Source organism: Oryzias melastigma, linkage group LG5, assembly GCF_002922805.2.
Source record: "Oryzias melastigma strain HK-1 linkage group LG5, ASM292280v2, whole genome shotgun sequence".
Taxonomy (NCBI): Eukaryota; Metazoa; Chordata; class Actinopteri; order Beloniformes; family Adrianichthyidae; genus Oryzias; species Oryzias melastigma.
In genome coordinates, this window is record NC_050516.1 from 8,232,170 (window position 1) to 8,254,543 (window position 22,374).

The 22,374-nt window shown below is 39.0% G+C and overlaps 2 protein-coding genes across 2 annotated transcripts; both read right to left on the bottom strand.

Annotated features, from left to right (window-relative positions):
- Window positions 1–10,027: 10,027 nt before the first annotated feature.
- Window positions 10,028–15,141, bottom strand: zgc:158258 (uncharacterized protein LOC791186 homolog). The gene is made up of 4 exons (XM_024269278.2): window positions 14,274–15,141; window positions 12,367–12,502; window positions 12,087–12,240; window positions 10,028–11,220 (listed from the first exon to the last, which is right to left on the bottom strand). The coding sequence occupies exons 2-4, from the start codon at window positions 12,469–12,471 to the stop codon at window positions 10,289–10,291; spliced, it is 1,191 nt and encodes a 396-aa protein (XP_024125046.1). The 5' UTR covers window positions 12,472–12,502; window positions 14,274–15,141; the 3' UTR covers window positions 10,028–10,288.
- A 1,391-nt stretch (window positions 15,142–16,532) lies between these two features.
- On the bottom strand, window positions 16,533–22,207 carry yod1 (YOD1 deubiquitinase). The gene is made up of 3 exons (XM_024269279.1): window positions 22,079–22,207; window positions 18,904–19,116; window positions 16,533–17,808 (listed from the first exon to the last, which is right to left on the bottom strand). Exons 2-3 carry the CDS (start codon window positions 19,109–19,111, stop codon window positions 17,114–17,116), a joined length of 903 nt encoding a protein of 300 aa, XP_024125047.1. The 5' UTR covers window positions 19,112–19,116; window positions 22,079–22,207; the 3' UTR covers window positions 16,533–17,113.
- Window positions 22,208–22,374: the final 167 nt, after the last annotated feature.

Below are 22,374 nucleotides of genomic sequence, written 5' to 3' on the forward strand. Positions count from 1 at the left end.
ACTAGAAGTCTGCATGTCAGGAAAAGATCACAAAATGTCATCACCAGAAAACGCAGCAGAAAACGGCAGCAGTTCAAGCAGAAGGCTAACGTAAACAAAGCTAGCTAGAAAGCTAACTTCTGGGATCAATAACTCTTTTAAAAATGCTTTAAACTGACAGCAAGTGTCTCTATTGGTTTGTCATAACACAAACAACAACCTCTAAAACAGGGGTCTCAAACTTGCGGCCCCCGGGCCATCTGCGGCCCCCGGGATGATGATTTGCGGCCCGCATCTTAATAGGAAAGATCAATGTTCGTGCGGCCCGCAAGGTTGATATGAATTACACTTACCGTGTGCAGAGCTGAATGAACCAATCACAGTGAGGTATATGGCTCTGGAGGGGTACATCGGCGGGCTGTCCAGTACCTCCTCACTCATTCATTCTTTCCTCCAATCAGCTGGGCGGAGGAGGAGCCATGGAGTACTAAACGCAATTCGCATGATAAATTTGCGTGCCCCGCGCGGGGAACTTGCTGCTCGCGTCTTGTCAAAAAATGTGTTTCTGTCACCGCTCCGCGTGTAGGAGGAGCTACCAGGTCCGTCTGTGGATGTCTCTCTCAGAATGAATACACATACGATGTCGAGGAATACGTTTTTTTGACGTGCTGACTGTTCCTATTGAATCAGAGCTCCACAAGCTCCGAGCCCCAAACCTGTAGCCCGCCCCGCGTAGCGATCCGCTGCTCCTGCCTGTCAACCATGTGATCCTGAGCTTGGCTCGCACCTGCGCGCGCGTGTCTGTGATTCTTAAGGTTCACACACCGACTGTGTCGGCGCGCATTCCAGTCCATGTAAACGCGATAGAAGTCCGATATTCTGCTACACGCGTTTGAATAGAACCTCCATGGAAAGCAACCTCCGAATGTGCGCTGATGTAGCCGGCGCGCGCGGGCACCCCACACCTCCAATAAATGGAAGACGCATAGATCAGATTTATTTATTTATTGTGAGGAGTTCTACAAAAATCTACAAAAGATGAAAAAATTCAAAGATTTTCTCGGTACCGGGGCTTCTCTCTCTGAAGGAGGATCTGTTAATACAGACAATTGAAACTGAATAAAAATAATGAGTTTTCTCTAGTTAGTCAGTCAATATGTGGTTTCTTCAGTTGTCTGGATCTGTATGGTCATTATTATTATTTTATTTATTTATAACTAATTTTTTTTATTCGTATTTTAATGTATTTATTTATTTTATTAGTTAGTTAGTCCTTTTTATTTTGAACAACACATTCATAGTACTTGGTAAAAAAAAAACAGAAAATTCTATATAAATTATAAATAAATTAGGGCTGTCAGATTTGTCGCGTTAAAAACGCATTAATCTGACGTGTGCTTGACTCCGACAATTTTTTTGACGCATTAATCGCGGACTTTCTCATACGTGCCTTTCCATACCGCGCGCGGGCGTCCCGCCCTCCAACTTACCGGCTGCTCTCACTAGATCACAGGCGGGTCTCCAACCACCGAGCTGCGAGCTAAAACCGGCCGGCGCTAGGACCTGGAGAGCTCCTGCACCCTGACCCGGCTCCGGTTCGCGTCCAGTACCACGTCTGGTGGTACCGGCTCGCGTCCGGCGCCGCGTCCCGAGAGCTGCAGACCCCCGACGTTCCGAACAGCAAGCGCACCGGGGGACGTTTTAAATGTTCTGGAGGTTTAAGCGTGATCCAACCCCAGCATAGCGGTCTGTCTGCCGGCATATTCATCCGTGAGCTCCGCTGGACACGTCGCTGCATCGAGCTGCAGCCAGAGAACGCGGCGGCAGTAACAGACTGTCAAACTATCCACAGTGTATCCCGCTTTTCTCAGTCTTTAATGTTTTAAAAAACAAAAGTTCATTGGAAATGATAAATCTCTATTTCATTTATTACTGTAGTTCAGCAGAGGAGGAAAAGATTTGGTCCTGACAAAAAATGAACATGAAAGTGTTATGGAAATGTTATTTTTGATGTTTTTTATTTTATTTTACTGAACGTTGATTGAAGTTTAGAATTTAAAATGACCTTCACTTGCACTTGGGCTTTTGTTAGGCTTTTTATGTTACAGCCTTTTATTTTTAAGTAGTTTATCTCAATACAATGTTACAAAATAAAGTATTTCTGATGAAAACTATAAATTTTGTAATTCTTGTTTTCATAATTAATATAGAACTGCTAAATTCCACGAAGCACACATTTTTTTCCTTAAAAAAAGGCCACATGTAAATGTGCAATTAATCGCGAGTTAACTCTGGACAGTGCAATATCGCGATTAAAAATTTTAATCGCCTGACAGCTCTAAAATAAATACATTTCACCTCTATTATGTAGTTTGAAATGGAATAGGAAGAAACTTTTTTAATCCTACCCCGTAGCAATATATCTTAAGTTTAATCTTTAATATAAACTATTTCAGAAACGGACATACCCTTTTTTTATATATAAATCAACACACACAAAGATCTATACACGTCGTTCGTTATTTATTAATTTTTTTGTGTTCAAAATAAAGATATCTGAGAACACTGGAATGTTTTATCAGTGTTTTTCTTGTGGAAATCCTGATGCGGCCCAGCCTCACTTAGACTCTGCCTCCAGCGGCCTCCAGATGAATTGAGTTTGAGACCCCTGGTCTAAAGGTATTTCAACAGAAAAAGTTTTTGTTTCTTTTTTAATGTGAAGCTCTTCATGCTGCAGACAGATGGCTAAACAGCAGCTGCTAACTGCTACATGCTAGTGCCGTGATTTAACTCCTTAGGACCCGAGCTGTCCTTTGATATGCCTGTTTTATTTATCTGACAGAGAAATAACAGTTAAGAAAATTAACTACTGTGGTAATAAAACCAAAAATGTGATGTCTTAAGAACTTAAAAAATAAGCACATAATCTTAAAAATAAATAAATAAAACTAATAAATTAAAACTAATAACGGCATCAGCTATTCATGAACACTGATCAAATTTTATGCTAAAACAAAGTCATCATTTATTTTTAAGAATTTTAAAAGAGGACAGGAATCACATTTGGTTAAAAATGTTCAATAGCTCTAAATTTGTTAAAGCTAAAGTCACTAAACTTTCTCACATGACTAATTATCATTTATATAATAAGAAAATATTATTTTCTTTCCTAGTTTCTACTTTTTTCTATTTTTACTTGTTTATTAAAGCTACTTCACAGAAGTGTTTTATTTAAGTTTTAAATTAATTAATTAATGATAATTAATGATTTAATTAATTTAGTTAATGATAAAAGAAGGTTATTGAAATATAAATAAGGGACAACACAAATCTGTTTCTTCAATTTATTCATGTTTTAAATGTCTTATAAAAGTATCGGATCGGGACTCGGTATCGGCAGATACAAAAAATCAAATGACTCGGAATCGGATCGGGTCCAAAAAAACCTGATCCCTAGAAATAAACAAAAAGGTAGAATGAAGTCATAAAATTATTGGAAAAAAAATCAAATGTTATGTAATGGTGAAAGTTGTCAAATGAAGAGTTTAAGAGTTTATTGCCATTTGTACATGTTAAATGTACATTGGAATTTTTATTTGCCAGCTGGATTATTTACAGAAGACAAGAAGACTTGATCAAGGATCATAAATAAAAATAGAAATAAGAAAAATAAGAAAGGAGAAATATATGAATATGATGTCATAACCACGTCTTATCATGGTTGGGCAATCAGGAAGAAACCCAGATGCAGGAAAGAATCACATGCACATTGAAGGAATAGTCCAATGGCTTTAATTAACATCAGCCATATAAACTAAACTCACAGGACCAGGAAACAGACCAGGAAACAAAACGAGCCGACACAGGGCTGCAGCTGAGTTCCTTAAATACACAGAGCCTAATTACTGAAATGCAGGCAGCTGTGACTGCTTAGCAGGATCCACAGGAGAAGGGGCGGAGTCACAGCAGCCTGCACAAAAGCAAAGAAAGTAACTGAAGCAGAACATGACTCGTTATTGCATAGAGACCCAACTTTTTCATTGTTGCACATCAGAAGTGGGACAAGGTCATTGTTTCGCAAGTCTCAAGTAGGTCTCAAGTCTTTCTCCTCAAGTCTGAGTCAAGTCCCAAGTCAAAAGTAGTCAAGTCCCAAGTCGAGTCACAAATCAAGATCAACAAGTCTCAAGACAATTCACAACTCCTACTATTAATGTTTCAAGTCCTTTCAAGTCATGTTTTTTTGCAATTTGATTGGTTGAAAAACATTTAAATTTTATGAAAATACATTAGTAAAATTATAGAAAAAAAACAAGTCTGTATGTGACTATATGGTGGTCATAAAATATGAACAAAGTCTGAACTTTATAAGAACACTGTTGTAAAATTATGAAAAAAGTTCAAAAATGTCCAATAAAACATTTGTAAAATGATGAGAAAATAGTCTAAATTTTATGAGAGTGAAATGGTAAAATCAAAATAAAAAGTCACAGTTTCAGTTTGGTCACTAGGTGGCGATCACGCTGTAATCATTCCACCTTATTCCAGAAGAAGAAGAAACATTTTAGACAACAAATAGTTACTTTAAAAAGTATTTTCTTAAGAGTTTGGAAAATTGATATTTATGAGTTTATAAAGATGTTCAATTAGTCAGAAGTGTATGTTTTGGTCAACTGAGTGTTAGCCGTCCTATGGGAAATTCCTTCAAACGTTAGCATCAAGCTAGCAGACTTTAGCTTTATGTGCTAAATCGGTTCATATTTTTTATGATCAATTATTCATCTATTAATCTTAAATTGATTCAAATCAATGAAACCATTTTATCAGCCCAGCCCTAATGATAAAAGCGTGGATTACTGTCTCAAAGTCCTCCATAGTTCAAAATGGTTTCATAGCAGATAACTGCCTCAGATGGAAAAAGCTCTGCTTCACCACAGAAGTGATGTCCCGGTCAAGCTTAAAATCACTATCCAGTATAAAACCCACATTTGTGACCGAGTGTTTCAAATGTGAGGTAAATCTGGCTGTCGTCAGCATGAACATGAAAGGACTCTCCACGTTTCCTTATGATAGAACCCAGAGGAAGTAGATAGAAAACAGAAGTGGTCCTAAAATTGAGCCCTGTGGGACCCCAAAAGACAGAGGAGCTGTGTCCAAGATAAATTTAGAAAGACTCATGCTCATGATTCAGTCTGCCAGGTATGATTTAAACCAGGTGGGAGCTGCACCACCAACACCACCACATTGTGGAGCTTTGACAGCAGGATTTTGTGATCTACCATGTTAAAAGCAGCAGATAAATCAAGTAAAACAAGGATCACATGATCTCCCATGTTGGTCACGCTGAGGATGTCATTAAAAACCCTCAGCAGAGCAGATTCTGTTCTGTGAAGACTTAAAACCCAACTGGAAAAGCTCCAACACACTGTTTCTGACCAGGAAAGATTGCAGTTGTGTGTAGACAGTTTTCTCTAAGATATTGTATAAAAAGGGAGTTCTAAAGTCGGCCTGAAATTATCCATCTCTGTGTTATCAAGGTTTGGTTTCTTGAGTGGGGGCTGAACCACAGCCAAGGAGCGCCTAACCTACCTTTTTTGGGACCATTTGCTTCTGGGACCAAAAAAACAAAACAAAAAAAAGTAGTGTAGGCAATTTTCTCCACCCATAGAATACAGCCATAAAATACGACAATTAGTCAAAATGTTACAAAAATAAAGTACCGTATTTTCCGGACTATAAGTCGCGGTTTTTTTCATAGATTGAATGTCCCTGCGACTTATACTCCAGTGCGACTTATATACGAATTTTTAATGATGAGATATGGACCGTAAGTCTAGAGTGCCCTCTTATGGTGATCTATGCAATTACTTTATTTACTTCAGTTATTCAGACGTGACACAGAGAACGAAGAATTTAACGGATTTAGTGATATGGAGTGAGATTGCGTGCAATTAATTACAGTAAAGATACAAAGTTGATGAGTTCTTGAGGCTATAGTTAAATAAAACTGTTATGTTATATAAATGCTACACATTTTCATTTTTTTCATGATGCTAATATGTGAATATGTGTTGACACATATTCAGCCTGTTTTCTATTCACTTATGAATGTTATAACTTACCTTCCAAGATGATGTAATATCGTTTTTTTCAACCAGTTTGTAAAATAAATTACTTGAAAAAAATGCGACTTATACTCCAGTGCGACTTATGTATGTTTTTTTCTTCTTCATTATGCATTTTTTGGCCCCTGCGACTTATACTCCGGTGCGACTTATAGTCCGAAAACTACGGTAGTACAATTATGAGAGCAAAAGTCAACATTATATGAGAATAAAATGGTAAAACTATAAGACAAAGTAAAAATTTTGAGAGAAATACATTTAGATATTTTTTCAAATGACAAATCACTCAAATGCAATGCATTGTGGTCTATTTTTTGTTAATCTAATATTATTGATGCTCACTGGTTTTTCACAAAGACTTCTGGGAAATTTCCAGGGAATTAGGAATTACTTAGTCCTTCCCCTATTGAAAGGTGAAGGATTATTTTGCGTCCGGTAATTTTGGATTGTGCTGTTGCAAGGTCCTCTGTCAGAAGGAGACTCACATCCAGAGAAGTTGGAAAGAACTGCCTTTAATTGGCGAAAACATCAGTTTACAGAGACTGGCTTTGAATGTGGGTGTGGTTTATTTATATGACACACACCAGTCTCAACAACCCAGATTCACCGCATGGCTTTGTGAGCTACGGAGCATGAGTTGGAACTGTATCCCTATGCGCTCGTCACATGACCGCTAGGAATTCTGGGTAATGTAGTCCCACAGTGTAACAGGGACTTTTCTACACCTATATGTGTGAAGCCTTTTCTCTGCATTTGACCCTCCCTCTGGGGGAGCGGTGAACTGCAGACACAGAACCCCCCAATAACCCCTTGATGCTGAGTGTCAGTCCCATTTTAGAATCTTTGGCATGACTCACCCTGGATTTGAACCCACAACCTTCCAGTCTGGGGGCACACACTCTACCACAGGGCCACTGACGTCCTGATAAAATAACAAACTATTCCGTGCTCTGATCGGGGAGCAGTGAGTGAAACGGGACACAGCCTTGGCTTTCCTGAGGGTCATCCACAGACGTTTGGGCTGCAGTTTGGGGCAGTTTCTTCAGGAACTTTCATCAGTTTTTCTCTCAGGAGGATTTCCTCCTCTTTGAACAAAAACCAACTGCTGTTACAGAGTTTGTGTTTATGGATGCTGTGGGACAGGAGTTTCCACATGGTTGTCTATTTGCTGTTCCAGCTCTGTATCTAAATGAAATCGAGGCTGTTGTTTCACTGTGTGTTTTCTCCACTGAGCATTAAGACTAATATCATAAAACCTGATATCGGGGAATCTGAACATTTGCTTTGTACTCCCAGAAAGCGCACAGAAAGCCATATAAACGTATCACCGGCAGTCATGATTGTACTAAAAAAATAAAATCCATGAGATCATCAGTCTGGTTTATGGCGTCCTTAAGTTGTATAAGTGCAATAAAGCGTGGTCAGGATGGGGGAGGAGTCATCTCTGGTTACATAAGAGCTCCGGTTCACCGTGGTCAGGTGTAAAACGATAAAGCTGTTCAGTCACATGCACCTGAGGGAAACTGTAGATCCCTTCTCTGGAGGGAAACAATGTCTTATTACGCAGGGGTCTCCTACCTACGGCCCTCGGGCCGGATACGGCCCTGGGCCCTCCTCCACATTTGGCCCGGCCCCCCAAACACTATCAGAGACGTATAGAGATTTTTTCTCAATCTGGCCGCTTGAGACCCACATAGAACTTTTTATTCCAACCTTCTGCAGTCTGACTATGATGGGAGAGGATAGAATATTTATTGGTTTCACCATTTAATACCGGAGCTCCAATGATATGTACTTTGATCTACTGTAACATGCTAATGCTTTTGGCTAATTTGTTACCTATTGAGGTTTTATAGGCTAATTCAGAGTTTAGAAAATACAGTATGTTTGCAACATGCTAACATTTTTGGATACTTTTTTATCTACTGAGGTTTGTACGGGCTAATTTCGAGTTTAGCTTCTATTTTAGCAACATGCTAACGTTTTTGACTGATTTAGTTTACTGAGGAATTTTTGGCTATTTTGGGGTTTAGCTAGTATTAAAGCAATGTGCTTGCTTTTTTGGCTAATTTGGCATCTAATAGGGTTTTTCTTATCCTAATTTGAGGTTAAGTAATATTGTAGCAACATGCTAACATTTTTTACTTATTTGTTATCTACTGAAGTTTTTATTGGCTAATTTATAGTTTAGCTTCTATTTTAGCAACAAGCTAACGTTTTTGACTAATTTAGTGTACTTAGGAATTGTAGTCTCTTTTGAAGTTTAGCTAGTATTTAAGCAACAATCTGCGACAGACTGGCGACCTGTCCAGGGTGAACCCCGCTTTGCCCTTCAGTAGCCAGGGTTGGCTCCGGCACCCCGCGACCCTGAAAGGGAAGAAGCGGACAAGATTGAATGAATTAAGCAACAACTTTAGCTTCTACTTTAGCAACAGGTCAACATTTTGACGAGTTTATTTTACTGAGGAATTTTTCACTCTTTTGAAGTTTAGCTAGTATTTAAGCAACAAGCTTGATTTTTGGGGGTTAATTAGGAGTTTAGCTCATATTTAAGCAGCACACTAAATATTTTTTGTAAAATTGACATGTATTAAAGATTTTCAATATATTTCAGAAATTTCGGTAAACTACAGCACTCTTTCATAGTACTTTAACAACATTTCCAGTCTGTTAGCAAATTTAACATTTTGCAAATAGCCTTTGCAAAATGGGCTCCCTTGAAAAAGAGGTTTTAAATCTCAATGGGATCCACCCCTGGTTAAATAAAGGTTAATAATAATTTTCAGCAATTCATGTAATTTGCATCACCATTTTTAACAAAAAGCTGCAGCCTCTTTAGTGACTACTCTCATCAATAAGCATTCACACTAGCATTATTGCAGGTAATACAACATTTCTAGTTTTTAAATGTTTTAGTGTTGTTTTTTTCTGTGAAGATCACAGAAATCAATTATTTCATATTTGTCTATGTGTGGCTTTCTGGAAAACCATAAATGTTTATGTTTAGACTGTGATTGTTGCACTTTTTCTGTTAGCCTACAAACCGACCCCGGCCCCCCATCAGAGAAGAACACAGTAATGTGGCCCTCACAAGGAAAGGTTTGGGGACCCCTGTTGTAAAGAAATCCTCAGTTCCTCCAATATCCCATGATGCTTTGCCCCAAGCACATTAAGACAATCATCTCTCCGATTTTTTTCCATCCAAGCTGCAGTTCTTATCTCTTACTTACTTCAGATCTTTGAACAGAATTCTTAGTGAAACATGTTGATTATAACCAGGAATTAAAAAAGGAAAACGTAACTGTTAACAACCAAAAGCTAGTAAATAAAAAACAGCAATTAACAGGGATTAGAAGTAATTTAGAACTTAAACAGTATAAAAGACATTTGTGGAAATGCAGAAGAAACTGTTGTGAAAATAAAATCCTTCCATTTCCAGCTGTGACGTCTACACGGTCGACAGATCGGTTCAGCTTTAAAGATAAAATAAAGTCAATATAATCTAATATTTAACAGTTTATAATCTTATAATATCTCATTTACGGTTAGCAGCATAAATTAACCCTTTAACACCAGAACTCCAGTGTTCATGTTCTTTGATTTACTGCAACTTTCAACCGTTAACATGATAATTCCAGTAGATTTTGAAGGAAAAAAGCAACTCAAAATCTACTGGAATTATCATGTTAATTGTTGAAATTTATAGTGTGTTAAAGATTTTGTGCTTAAGCATCACCAAAAATACTTCAAGTGTTTAAGGGTTAAAATTGCTGATCGATCTGGAAAAGGTTGCACTTCTACAGCGACTCCAGAGAACCACGAGAGAAGATCCAGAAATATGGAGAAACCACAAAACAGAGGGAGCTTTCCCAGGAACATCTGGAAAAACGGGATGATACTGATCAATAAAAACAAAAAGTCAAGAATTAAACTCCACTTTCTTTTTATTTTACCCAGCGTTTTGTCTTACAGGCACATGAGTGATTCGGTAATAATTCCGTCAGTTTGGGCACATTCAGATTTTAAGACGTCGGCTTTCTGTCCTGTGAGATTATATCAAACATGGACTGAACTGCCGTTTAGATGAAGATAAACAGATTCAGTGACATAAAAATAAATACTTGAAGCCTCGTACGGGTTGGTGACGGCTTCCTTTTCTTCGTGGGTTTCGGGGCAGGACGTCTCCTTCAGTTTTTGAGCAGACCCAGCTTCCTGAGTGCCTCCTTGCGGTCGGCTCCCATCCCCGGCACCACCATGACGGTGTATCCCACAGAGTCTGCGGGTTTCCCCGGAGCTGCGTTCGGCGCTGCGGGGGCTCTTTTGTGCCGGGGTTTGGGGCGGTGTGCGTTGTTTCTGTGGTTGTGTTGGTTTGTGAAGTCCTCCACGGCAGCAGCTTTCGGGGGGACTCTGACCTGCGGAGGCTCAGTCTTGGCTTCTTTGGGCAGTTGGGAGGAACAAAGCGGTGGACTCCTGGATGAATCTGCTGAAGATGCCGGATCCGGGGACGGCTGATGTCTGGGGGCAGGCAGGGTCTCCCCCGCTCCACTGTCCTCTTGGTCCCTGAGGAGGCCGAGTTTCTGCAGAGCCTCCAGCCTGACCACCTGAGGATCAGCTGCGTTCTGGAAGACATGGGGTTCCTCGGTTTGGGTTTTTAGAGCGATGTGCGCGGGGATCTTTTTGGGTTTGGGGGCCACAGCTGGGGGACGTGAGTGGGATTTCTGCTGGTTCTTGAGAAGCGGACCTTCTGCTGGGCTGGGGCAGCGCTGTTCCAAGTCTATGGTGTGATCGACTGCAGGGCATAGAGGGGTCTTTTTGGTGGAAGCGTTCCTGCGTAGATGGACGAGCGCGTCGTAGGACAGAGGCCCTCTGGGTAAAAGACCTTCAGCCGTCCTGGAGGAAGAGTCTCCAGACAACACCACAGAACATTTCCTTTTGTCATTTTGAGAAGCTTCACGTTCAGACTGAGACCGACAAACAGTTCTGCCTGAAGGCGGGACGTCTTCAGAACCGGAAGCCGCACTGCTGCGGGCCACCACTAAAGGAGTCGGAACCATGACGTTCTTCGTGGGTTTTCTGTCGACGTTTATCTTGACTTTGTCTTTGGAGACTTTCTGCGCACCTGAAAGACAACAAGCCCATTTCTGTGACCAGAACCGACTTTTTCTGGGTCTATGTCAGAGGTCTGTAACCTTTGGCTCCAGATCCACATGTGTCTCTTTTATCTCTCCATTGTGGATCCTCTGTCAAACATAAAATAATTCATGGAGACTGTTGATCCAGACATGTCGACCGTCAGAGTCAGCAGCTCCTGATAATGTCTGTCTAACCAAAACTACCTAAAGAAAACAAATAAACAAAGCCTGAAAACTAAGACTACCAAGATCCAAACTAAAATAACAAAACCCAGCAGAGTAAGACTGCTGAGGACAAAGAGGAAAAAAAACAATGAATAAAAGAAAAATAAAATAGCATTTTTTTTTTAAAGTAAGGATTACTTAATTAGCATTTAATCAATTTATATTAGTTAAAAGTATAAATTGATGTCTGTGGTTCACATAGATGATAAACTATGTAGGTTTTTACATCCTGTTGACCTGAAGACGTCTTGTTTGATCAACTCTACCTCCAGAATGAACAGATTTTATATGCAAAGAAAAACTTTGGTAAAAAGTTTGCTCTTATATTATCACACACATATTATCTTATGCTGAACAACATTGGTTATTAGCTGTCCAGAGCTGAACTGAGATGATCCTGTTTGGTACAGAGCAGCTTTTATTTTGAAAATAAGTAAAAAAATAAAAAAAAACACATCTTGAGAGTTTCTAGGTTGTTTTTATATTTTTGCTTTTGTTCTTGCCAAAAAATTGACATATTTTTTATTTATTATTAAAAAAACAAGATCAGGTTTTGATCGGTAGAAATGAGTCCTTTTACTGATAAAGGTTGCCGACCCCTGGTCTATGTGGGGAGAGGTGAGCTCACCTGGTGGATCCGGGAGTTTCTGGACCCGGTTTCCAGGCGGCTGGTGGGATTCCTCACTGGACAGCCTGCCGTCCTCCTCTGTGTCCAGAGACTCGATGGTTTCCTCCAGAAACATGAGACAGGCCTTTTCTTCAGCAGACAGATGCTCCAAACTCTGACGGTCAAAGCAAACATGTTAGAGAATAAATGATAGAAAAACATGAAACAAAGTTTTAAAAAGTTGTTTTCATGTGAGGTTTTATCTTTTTTTCTGAAAACTTAGAAAAGAGTGAGTGCTTACGAGGCCGGAGTTCCCACTGAGGAAGCTGTCGCAGCTGCCAGCGCTGTCTGAAGCCTTCATTGTGTCTGGACCCGGCTCACCTGGCCAGGTATCACTTTTGGGCATCTTAGCTTCCTGCTTATCCGGTTGTTGTATTCTGGGATGGAGGGGAAGGTGAGGAGATTGATTTCAGTTCAAACAGATTTTCTTGACAGATAGAAACGACTCCAAAAAAAAAACAGAAACGTAGAAGCCATTTCAGTTTCCAAATCAGGCTTCAGGGACGAGAAAAGCAGAAGTGGCTTCAAACCAAAGGTTTTGTTCCTCAACACAAAACCGCTGGCCCTTTACTGATAGTTCTGATGAATTCTGGAGGATTTTATTTCATTTCTTCAGGTTTTCCTTCATTGGTTTAAGAAGTTTGCAATAGAAGTCTAAATTTTTCATTTTTTATTTGATTTTCAGACAAAGTATAGAAACTAATGATTTTACAGCCAGCTGATCGTCTATATAAACTGTAAACAGTTTAGTATGTCGAATAAAATATAAGTTCTCATTTTGAGCATTCTTTAACTCTGAAAGATGACAAAACTTTAAATTTAAATTTGAAGAAAAATGTTATTGTAAACCTTTCATTCAGAAAGACATGCATTGGTTAAAAAGTTTAAAAAGTAAAAAGCATGAATGGATTTAAAAGGTCCAGATGTCGGTGCTGCTTCATAAAAGAATACAGTTTGATTTCAAACCTTCATGAGCCAAATTCTAAAGACTTTTAGTTGAGTTTTTGTTCCTCTGTCTAATGAAAGGCTTTTGTTTGACTTCTGTCTTTATTCCGTCAGAAATAATCTAATATTCCAAATAATCGTCTTTTTTATCTTTTATCATCTGTTTGAGGCTTTTATTTTGACACAGTAATGAAAGCTGACATGAGTGGGTTCTGAGAGCGTTCTCAGCTCCGTCTCTCAGCTTTATGATGACTGTAAACCCTGACAGCTGGAGTGTTTGACGGGCTGCTCATCCTGCAGCATGTGACTTGGATTACAGCACACGGTCGTCCTAATCTGCTTCAGCAGATCCGTTTCAGAGGAAAGGAGCGGCTCTGATCCAGCAGCAGAAATGTGATCTTCACGGTAACCAACTGTAACCGACTTGTACCAGGTTTCACCTTCATGAATCCTAAAGAAAAGAACCACAGCAGGTTCTGCTTTTGTCTTTTTACAGTAATTATGTATGTTTTCTCCACAGAAAAACACAATATTGTGCTTTTTTGTTGAACTTTTCCATTCTGAATTTCAATCGAAAAGCATTTTAATCAAATGTGCAAAAAACACATAAATTCTTGAATAAATGTCACCTCACAGCAGATGAAAGAAAGTCAGTTTCTCCTGTAGAACAGCAAACAATCATGTTTGTCAATGTTTGGATTGTGACATAATATTCTGATTGAACCTGAACTGATTATCTAAATAAGGGGAAACTTCTGCTTTTTCAAATCAGTCCAGCTCACAGATGTTTGGGTTTCACAGTTTGCAGCTCCTTAACTGTCTGTGCACACATAAAAAAAACAATGCCTGACATTTAAAAACAGAAATGAACAAAAATAAACATTTCAGAAACATTTGCATAAAGTTTGACAGGCTTTAACACAATAACTAAGTTATTATTTGATGTGTTGATGCTTCTGTTTGAGTCTCTTTCTGATTCCAAAAACGCAAACATTTCTATAGATTATTGTCACTATAAGAAGCTCTGATGAGTTTCACACAGAAATACATTTATAAACATGTTTATAAAAGATTAATGATAGAAAATAGAAAGCAAACATGTTTACCAGCAGGAGAAAAGAATAAACAGTTCAAACTAAAGTTTTTTGTCTCTTTTCTTCACCACAAACCTCACAGTAAGATCGGGAATGAGAACGATTTTACCTGTCAGTTGCTTCACTTCCGCCCCGTCACTGAAGGTGAGGCGCGCGGGAGCCTGAGACACCTGCGCGGACTTTGGGCTTTAAGCTCTCAGCCAATCACAGAGGAGCTCCCCCCTTAAGACGCGCGTGACCGGCCAACACCTGCGCTCTGTTTATTTCGAGTCCAAACGTCAGCAAACCGTCATTTCTTTATGAGTCTTGACATTTGGGATTGGATACATCAAAATCAGAAGTTTACTTCAACCTATTTCGGAATTATTTGATTTTTCAAAAGATTTTATAACAAAACTGATTCTTATTTTGGAAAAATTCTATATCCACAAATGTAAATACTCAGGTAGAAAACCATGTTTTGATGCGTTCATGTGTGAATTTAAACTCTGCATCAATGGTATCGTTTATTTAAATGACCAAAAAGCTGTAAAGACACTGTCAGTCTGTGATATGTTTCATATTGTAGCCTTTATCATTATTTTTGTTCTATACTCCTTTTTTTCTATTGATTTATCTATATTCCTGTTCATCAAAATGTTCAATAAAGCTTGTTTAAAAAAATCCAACTAAATTCATTTTCATTACTTAATAAGTATTTATGCATGTTTTCCATATCGTTCTTTCTTTAAAAAATATATACTTGCATTTTCTTTCATTAAAAACTGTCTATTCTTTAATGCCTGCAAAAGTCTAAGTTTCATTCCTTTTTAGCCCCTCCCACTGCGGTTGGATGAACCAGAAGTCCGTGCAGGTTTGGGGGCGAGCCGCCTCCTGCCCTCCTTCCAGAACCAGCAGGATGCAGGTCTGGACCCTGAACGCTCAAATCCTATTAGGACAGAGAACCTGAAATAGCAAGAGGTGTAATCCACCAGAAGCGGTTTTCTTAATGCAGAGTTCACTTTCCTGCTGATCGAGAAAACTGCTCCTCAGACGCCAACGAAGCAAAATCACTGCAATCAACAGAGACTAGAAACTTTAAGGAATAAAGAAAATCACAGAAATCACAGTTGAAGCTTTTATTGTGACAACACTGAAAATAAAAGTCAAGTAAACCCAGTTCTTCCAAAGTTTTCCTGTGCTGTGACATTCATTTTGAAAATGTAAGGTTCATGTAACCCTTTAACCCCGGAGCTCCAGTGTTTATGTTCTTTGATTTACTGTAACTTTTCAGCCGTTAACACGATCATTCCAGTCGAGCCGCTTTTCTCCTTCACAATCTACTGGAGTGATCGTGTTAACGGTTGAAAAGTTACAGTTTGTGAAAGATTTTGTGTTTAAGCGTCACTGGTGTTAAAGGGTTAAAAAAATAATAAAAAAACTCATATTTTATCTTAATCCAAGACTAAACATTTAGTGCTAAAACATAATTAATCAAAAGCAAATGTTAAGTAGTGTTTGTTAAAATGACCTTTTTATTTGTTCTACCTCCTTAAAAATGAGACAAAGAACATTTCTATCAATGTTTTTGTCCCAGATAAAGCATAAAAACAGGAGTTTCTGTCATTCACTATGACAGGAGGAAAGGAAATGAATGTAAGATAAAAGGAAAGTGTTGACAGGACTTCCTCCACCTGTGAACGATTTCTGATGTGCCAGAAGATAAAGGTTAAAAAGACACTCCTTTGAACTCAGAGTGGGCGTCAGCGCGTCTTTAAATGAGACAAAAACAAAAAAACTTTATGCAGACGAGCCGTCTAGAGAACAAGCTGAAGGAAGCGCCCTGCGTTTGGTCACGTTTACCACGACAGATCTCGATATCGCTTCTATTAGGAATACACTTTAAAAGTTCTTTAAGTTTAAAGGGTAACCAAACAGGGCAGGTGGAGGCTGACTCCATTATCAGCCCCAAAAGGGGGGCGGGGCTAGTGGAGTTAGACTGAGCTGCAGAGGTGTGGCTTGGATCTATGATTGACTGTTAGGTTAGCTTTATGCAACGTATATCTTCAATATGGAGAGTGGTACCAGGCAAAGTGATGGAAGTTTTCCCACAGAACTTTCTGGGGAGGTTGAGGATTTTTCGCCTCCTGACGTAAAACTTCCGGGACTTAAGTTGACCAACCACAAAATTCAACTGTAATACTTAGTTTTAAGCTGTAGGGGGCAGCACAAGTTTTGACTATATTTTCAGGAATTCAACAAGTTTATTTAAATTATAATTTAGGGTTTGGTTACCATTTAATGACATTTAAAGGTTTACTCTGCAGGAAATGTGAAAGGTACAGATATCCTTTTAAATGATAAAGAAGAGTTTTACATTTTTCTTAGATTATCTGGACTTTACTTTTTATTATAACTCCAACCTTAATTTAAATTGCCCAATTCATTCTGAATTAAGTCATAAATGGCACATTTTATACAAAGTCAAAAAAATAAAAATCACACAAAAGAAAAGAAAGAAAGAGCGAGCTACAAACCAGACTCCCTCAGCATCAATAACAGTCATCCTTTGTGTTGCATTAAGACAACAGTGAATGGGATCACACTACAGTGCAAATAATTCTTAGCGGCTGTTTTGAACTCTTTGGAGAACCGAACAGAACCGGCCCGTCGAGCTTTTCTACTCAGGAGGTCGACGGCTCACATAAAAAGAGAGAGATCTCTGCAGGTCAAAACAAATCCTGAGAACTATTTGCATATGTTTTGACCCCGTTTAAGAAACCCTAAAGACAGAGAGGGTGGGTTTATTGAACGCCGTCGGGAAGGTTTGAGACTCCCGGCACTTCCGGCGGTTTAATACTGAACAGACGTTTCCACGGATGTCACAGGGTGATGTGAGGTAGAGGATCACACGAGCGGACAGACCCACGGAGAAGCCACGCCTGCGGCACAAAGTTGGGAGGCGGAGTCTCACACTTCACCAAAATTAGTGTGGCCCGTCTCCTTGGCGTGCTCGCGGGCCTCCTTTTGTCCCACCAGGCCAGTCTGGCACACCATGCAGCGCAGCGCGAAGCGGTTAACGTCCGTGAACTGCCGCTTGCGGCGAGCTTCATCGGCTAACTCGAGGGCCTGGGCCAGGATGACGTCGTCTGTGGTGGAGAAGACAGTCTGAGGCGGGCTGTCGGAGCCGGGGACCTCCTTATGCAGCGGGTCGTAGTGGATGCCGTCGTAGATGAGCAGCACGCGTTTGTGGTAGCCGGCGTCCTCCCCGAATCTGTCCACCCGCACGGTCTGAGTGTCCACCACGCAGATCTCACACTGGTAAAACTTGGACAGTATGGAGACCTCGATGGCCCCGCCCCAGGTGTCGTCCCGGCGGATCCAGGCGCAGTAGTCCTCGTTGGTTTTCCCCAGCACGGCCTCGCAGTACGCCGCAGGGTCACTCGACACGATCTGGGCGATGAGGCCGCGCATCTCAGGTGCGCAGGCGGGGTCGTACACGCCCCCCTCCACCACGTAGTACACACTGGTGAAGAGGCAGGAGTTGTCCGCCGGGACGACACGGCGTGCCAGCACAGGGGAGGCTTCCAGGGGCGGAGCTTTCACGGCGGGTTGGTCGAGCGGCTTGGGCTTGTTCTTCTCTTCCTCCACAATGAGGGTGTCTCCTGAGGACACGATGACAGTCACACACTGGATTATTATGGTATGTAGGGACATACTCCCCATCACCAGATCACCACGACTGTACAGTGACTGAAACTACAACTAAAAGTGTTCAACTTCAAAACATGAAAATGAATTTGGATTTTAACGAGTCACAGCTTTGGCGTCGATTCCTTTAACTCCATTATTTGTAAGGCTGGGTTCATAGAATCCATTAATCGATCTAAGATCAATAATCGATCCATAAAAGTAGAGATCGATCTGGCACATAATGCTACAGTCTGCTAGCTTGATGCTAACATATAATGGGATTTCACATAGGACGGCTAACGCTAACGCTTGGTTGACCAACAAACATACACTGGTGACTAAATGAACATCTTTATAAACTCACAGACAAGAATTTTACTCTTTAAAGGATGCATTTTTTAAAGTAACTATTTGTGGTCTAAAACATTTTTTTTTTGCCTCATATTTTCTTCTTCTTCTTTAATAAAGTGTAATGCTATAGTGTGATCTCCACCTAGTGTCCAAACTGAAACGTCCTCCAGGAGAAACAGAACAATGTTTCCAATGTTAATGATCTGAACATTTTAGTTAGAACTTCTCCTTTAGAGAATCCATGTAACACTGGATGATATTAACAATCTCATTATTTCACTGATACATTTACAGTATGTGAACTGGATCAGATTAATATAAATATATTCAAAACATATAGTAGATTATTAATGTATTTCTAAACAAATGTATATAAATGTGTAAACTCAAAATTGAATTGAATCAAATTATATTGAGAGGATCGAAAGAATAGAAAAAAATCTGAATCAAATTGATCCAGGCTCTGGTGAATCGAATCAAATCTGGAAATTATTGGCAATACCCAGCCTTAATTATTTACTTTTTAACAGTACTGCACAGCTGTAGTTGGTCTTTGTGATCATTTTAATTTTTCAGATACAAGTTTAAAAAGCTTTAAATTTGAAACCATCACATATAACTACTAAAACGTCACCATATCCTTCAGCTCTAGAAAAGGACCAAACAGATGTGAAACAAATGAACCGGACCGGCGGTACCGCTCGTCTCTGCCGTACCTGATTTGATGGGGTAGTCTTTGAGGTGGGCGTCTCCATTTCGAAGATCAAGGCTGGATGGGGGGTAACCAACCATGATTTTCTGTACATCACAAGGAATCCCCGTCAGCTCCTCCACCTTAGACTTAAGCTCCTGCACGCAGGACTGGTGAGTCAAACCATGCATTATGTGGCTCCCATTTTTGGTCTTGCAACGAAGGCGCAACATCCTACCTAAAAAACATGCAATTTTAAATCTGAAATGAATTCCAGGACTTGAGCAGACGGACTGAGCTTCAGTACAACACTTCAGAGGACAGAGAACGTTCAGAACCCCAACCTGAAAACTTTTCTGTGTGAAAAGACCCCTAAATAATCAAAAAGGACATTTGAATTCAGCTGAATGAAAAGGATTTCGTTCAATAATTCCTTTAGCTAGAGACAGAACTTTTAACATGGGAAGAAACAATACCACAATTCTACACAGTCAGATTCTTGGTGATTGAAGGCTTGAATACACAGAAATACATGCAAATACGTTCAACACTATGGAGTAAAATAACTGTCAAAATGAAACAGACACTCATTGATAAAGCTGTACAAAACTTAACAAAAAATATATTTATAAACAGCATGTCAGGATAAGTCGACTAATCGACTGTTAAAAAGTCAACGACTGATTTAATAGTCATTTAGTCGTTACTTTATATCATAAAAAGTCAGATTGTAGTAAAGTTGAAAGTTATAATAGCATTCTGCTAGCTATTTGGATTATTTTGGCATTTGTTAATCTTTTTAAGTCTATTTTAGCTAAGGGTTTAGCTTATATTTCAGCTACCTATTATGGCTAATTCAGGTTTTTTTCCCGTTTTTTAAGCTATTTTTGAGTTTAGCTAATATTTCAGCTACATGCTAGTTTATGTTGCTAACTTTTGCCTTTTTTTACTTTTTTGGGCTGTTTTGAAATTTGGTTAATAATTCAGCTACATGCTAGCTGTTTTGGCTAACTTTAGCTTTTTTTTGTTTTTTAGGCTATTTTGAAATTTAACAAATATTTTAGCTGGCTGTCAGCTTCAGTGTTTTCAGCCATCAGCTTCAGTGTTTTTAGTTATCAATTTCAGCATCTTCAGCGTCCAAATTCAGCTTACAGCATTCACACTAGCATTATCACAGGTAATGTTATATTATCTAGTTTGTAGTTAGTTTAAACCTTATGATGGTTTAGATGTGTGCTTTACATCCAGTTTGCGCATGACCCGATTAGTCGACTATTAAAATAATGGTTTGTGGCAGCACTAATGGGGAACAGGCATAAATATCGAGCCACAAAACACAGATCCAGCAACATGCAGTGGATACTAAGGATCTTTTTTTCTTTTTTACCGCATTTTCTTTTCCTAAAATATTTTGCTGGCACGTGGAAAGAGTTGTTTCATTTTAGATTTATCTACAAATGCGGTTTAATTGTATTTTTGTTCATAAAGCTGTACTATATTGGTCCTGTCAATGCTTTGACATCAAAGCTGGAAATGATTTGTTCTGATCAATAATCTACATTAACAAAATATTAATTAAGTGTTGCTTAAAAAATAAAAAATACCCTATGAAGCATGTAAACCGTTCACTCCAATGTGACGGTCTCTTCAATCTGACGTGTTGCTGTGGTAGAGTGTGAGTGCAAAGTTTGAGGAGTAGATATTTCATTACTTGATACATACGAATGTGATGAATTTTTTACATTAATTTAACGTGGGAAGTTTTGTATTCAACACCAAGAAAAATCATATTTATAACAAACATAAAACTGAATGTATTCACATTTGGACAGTTATGTTACTCCATATATTACTATGAATTCCAGTTTTGTAATCCCAGTGTTGTAAACATGAACTTGTCAGATGTTGCTTAACTGTTGCACGGACGGCAGAACAGGATTTACGGCTCTGATCTGACAGACTCTTATTTTGTAGGAAAGGCATGATTTTGTTAACACTTTTTGCAGTTGCATGTAGGTTTTTCTAGTCAATCTTTGGGTATTTATGGTACAAACTGCGTAGCTACAGTTCTGAAATTGTACAGATGTCCTTTTTCTGTTTCTTTTGGATCTTTAGCGTCTCATCTCTTTTTTAAAAAAATGTACCAACAGCAGGTGGGTTTTTATTTTAGGGTACAGCTATATTCCAGTAGTCATTGAAAGCTGGTGTTCATTTTCTTTCTCATCGTGCACAGATTCGCAGCTTCACTCTGTCAAACACACCTAGCTCAGGTATTCAGGGGTAGGTAGGATGAGGACGACAACATAAGCAGAACTTAATCCATTAGAAACTGCGACTGGACACACCTGATGCAAAAATTTGATGAATACTATCAACTTGTTGAAACTCTTCTGTGTTTGAGAGAATAATAATCATGACAAACCTTTGCATAACAATCTAAAGTATTAGGGATTTGTTTTTAGGACATTTTATTCTACATTTAAAATCAAAGTGACTCATTACAGACAGTGATATTCCCATATCTCTATTATTTTTAAAGATCAACCTTACATCAAGAACAGCTGAATATGATGCTTAAGTACATTCTGAATTAATGAATGAGAACTACAGTCAGTTTGATCATTTTTGTGATTAAGGAGCTCTTTCACAATAAAAGTCTTTCAAAGTTTAGTCTAAATGCAGCAGAACTGAAGCCCGTTTTAGTCTGCTGCTGATCCTTTAGGGAGGCTAATGCTAAATGCTCTCCAAGAACACACAACAACCTGCTGGAAGCTGCATCACAATGAAGCTAACAAACACACAACAATCGAACTGCTGACGATGAAAAGTGCCGTGAAATCCGTGACAGCAGCAGGATTTGCAGCTCTTTGTTCCGACATCTTTCTGATGGTTAAGCTAGGCTAACAGACAACAGTTTAGCGCTACAATTCAGCTTCTTAACGATTCAAATGATGTTTTATGTTAAACTAACATAAGTTCATCAGACTTAAATAAATACAAGAATACACGTTGGTTTGTTTGGTAAAAGAAAATCCTCATTAAAGCGATCCTGACACTTTAGGAGCTAGCGTTAGCTGGCTAACCGACATCAACCCAACAGTTTCAGCTCCCTAAGTATTTAAAATTAAGTTTAAAAAATAATTAACTTTTCCATTTTATTTCGCAGACATTGAACAAACCACGTTGTTGTGTTGACTTACCTAACGCTGACTGGAGTCCTGCCTCAAACAATAAACGTTTATTGAGGGGGGCTAATAATAGTTTACGTCATGACGTCATGCCGTAAACTACTGTTCTTGGTGAACTTTTTTGAGTAACTTTATTGAACAGAGTTAATTTACAAGAGAACATTTGATCAATTCTTTGTTTTACATTTTAATAATAAGTAACCTATACAACAAAATGCTTTGATAATTTTACCATTATACATTATTTCATGAAAACTGTATTTAAATGTCATCAGTTTGACCATTTCTAGTTCTGTCAAAAATATAAT

What these genes read in the sequence shown, in the direction of transcription:
- zgc:158258 (XM_024269278.2), bottom strand. Translation starts at nt 12,471, where the DNA reads ATGCCCAAAAGTGATACCTGGCCAGGTGAGCCGGGTCCAGACACAATG. An exon ending in TCAGTGGGAACTCCGGCCTC is followed by an intron (nt 12,241 to 12,366) that starts GTAAGCACTCAC and finishes TTTGACCGTCAG; the next exon opens with AGTTTGGAGCATCTGTCTGC. An exon ending in GAAACTCCCGGATCCACCAG is followed by an intron (nt 11,221 to 12,086) that starts GTGAGCTCACCT and finishes GTTGTCTTTCAG; the next exon opens with GTGCGCAGAAAGTCTCCAAA.
- yod1 (XM_024269279.1), bottom strand. Translation starts at nt 19,111, where the DNA reads ATGTTGCGCCTTCGTTGCAAGACCAAAAATGGGAGCCACATAATGCAT. An exon ending in AGACTACCCCATCAAATCAG is followed by an intron (nt 17,809 to 18,903) that starts GTACGGCAGAGA and finishes TCGTGTCCTCAG; the next exon opens with GAGACACCCTCATTGTGGAG.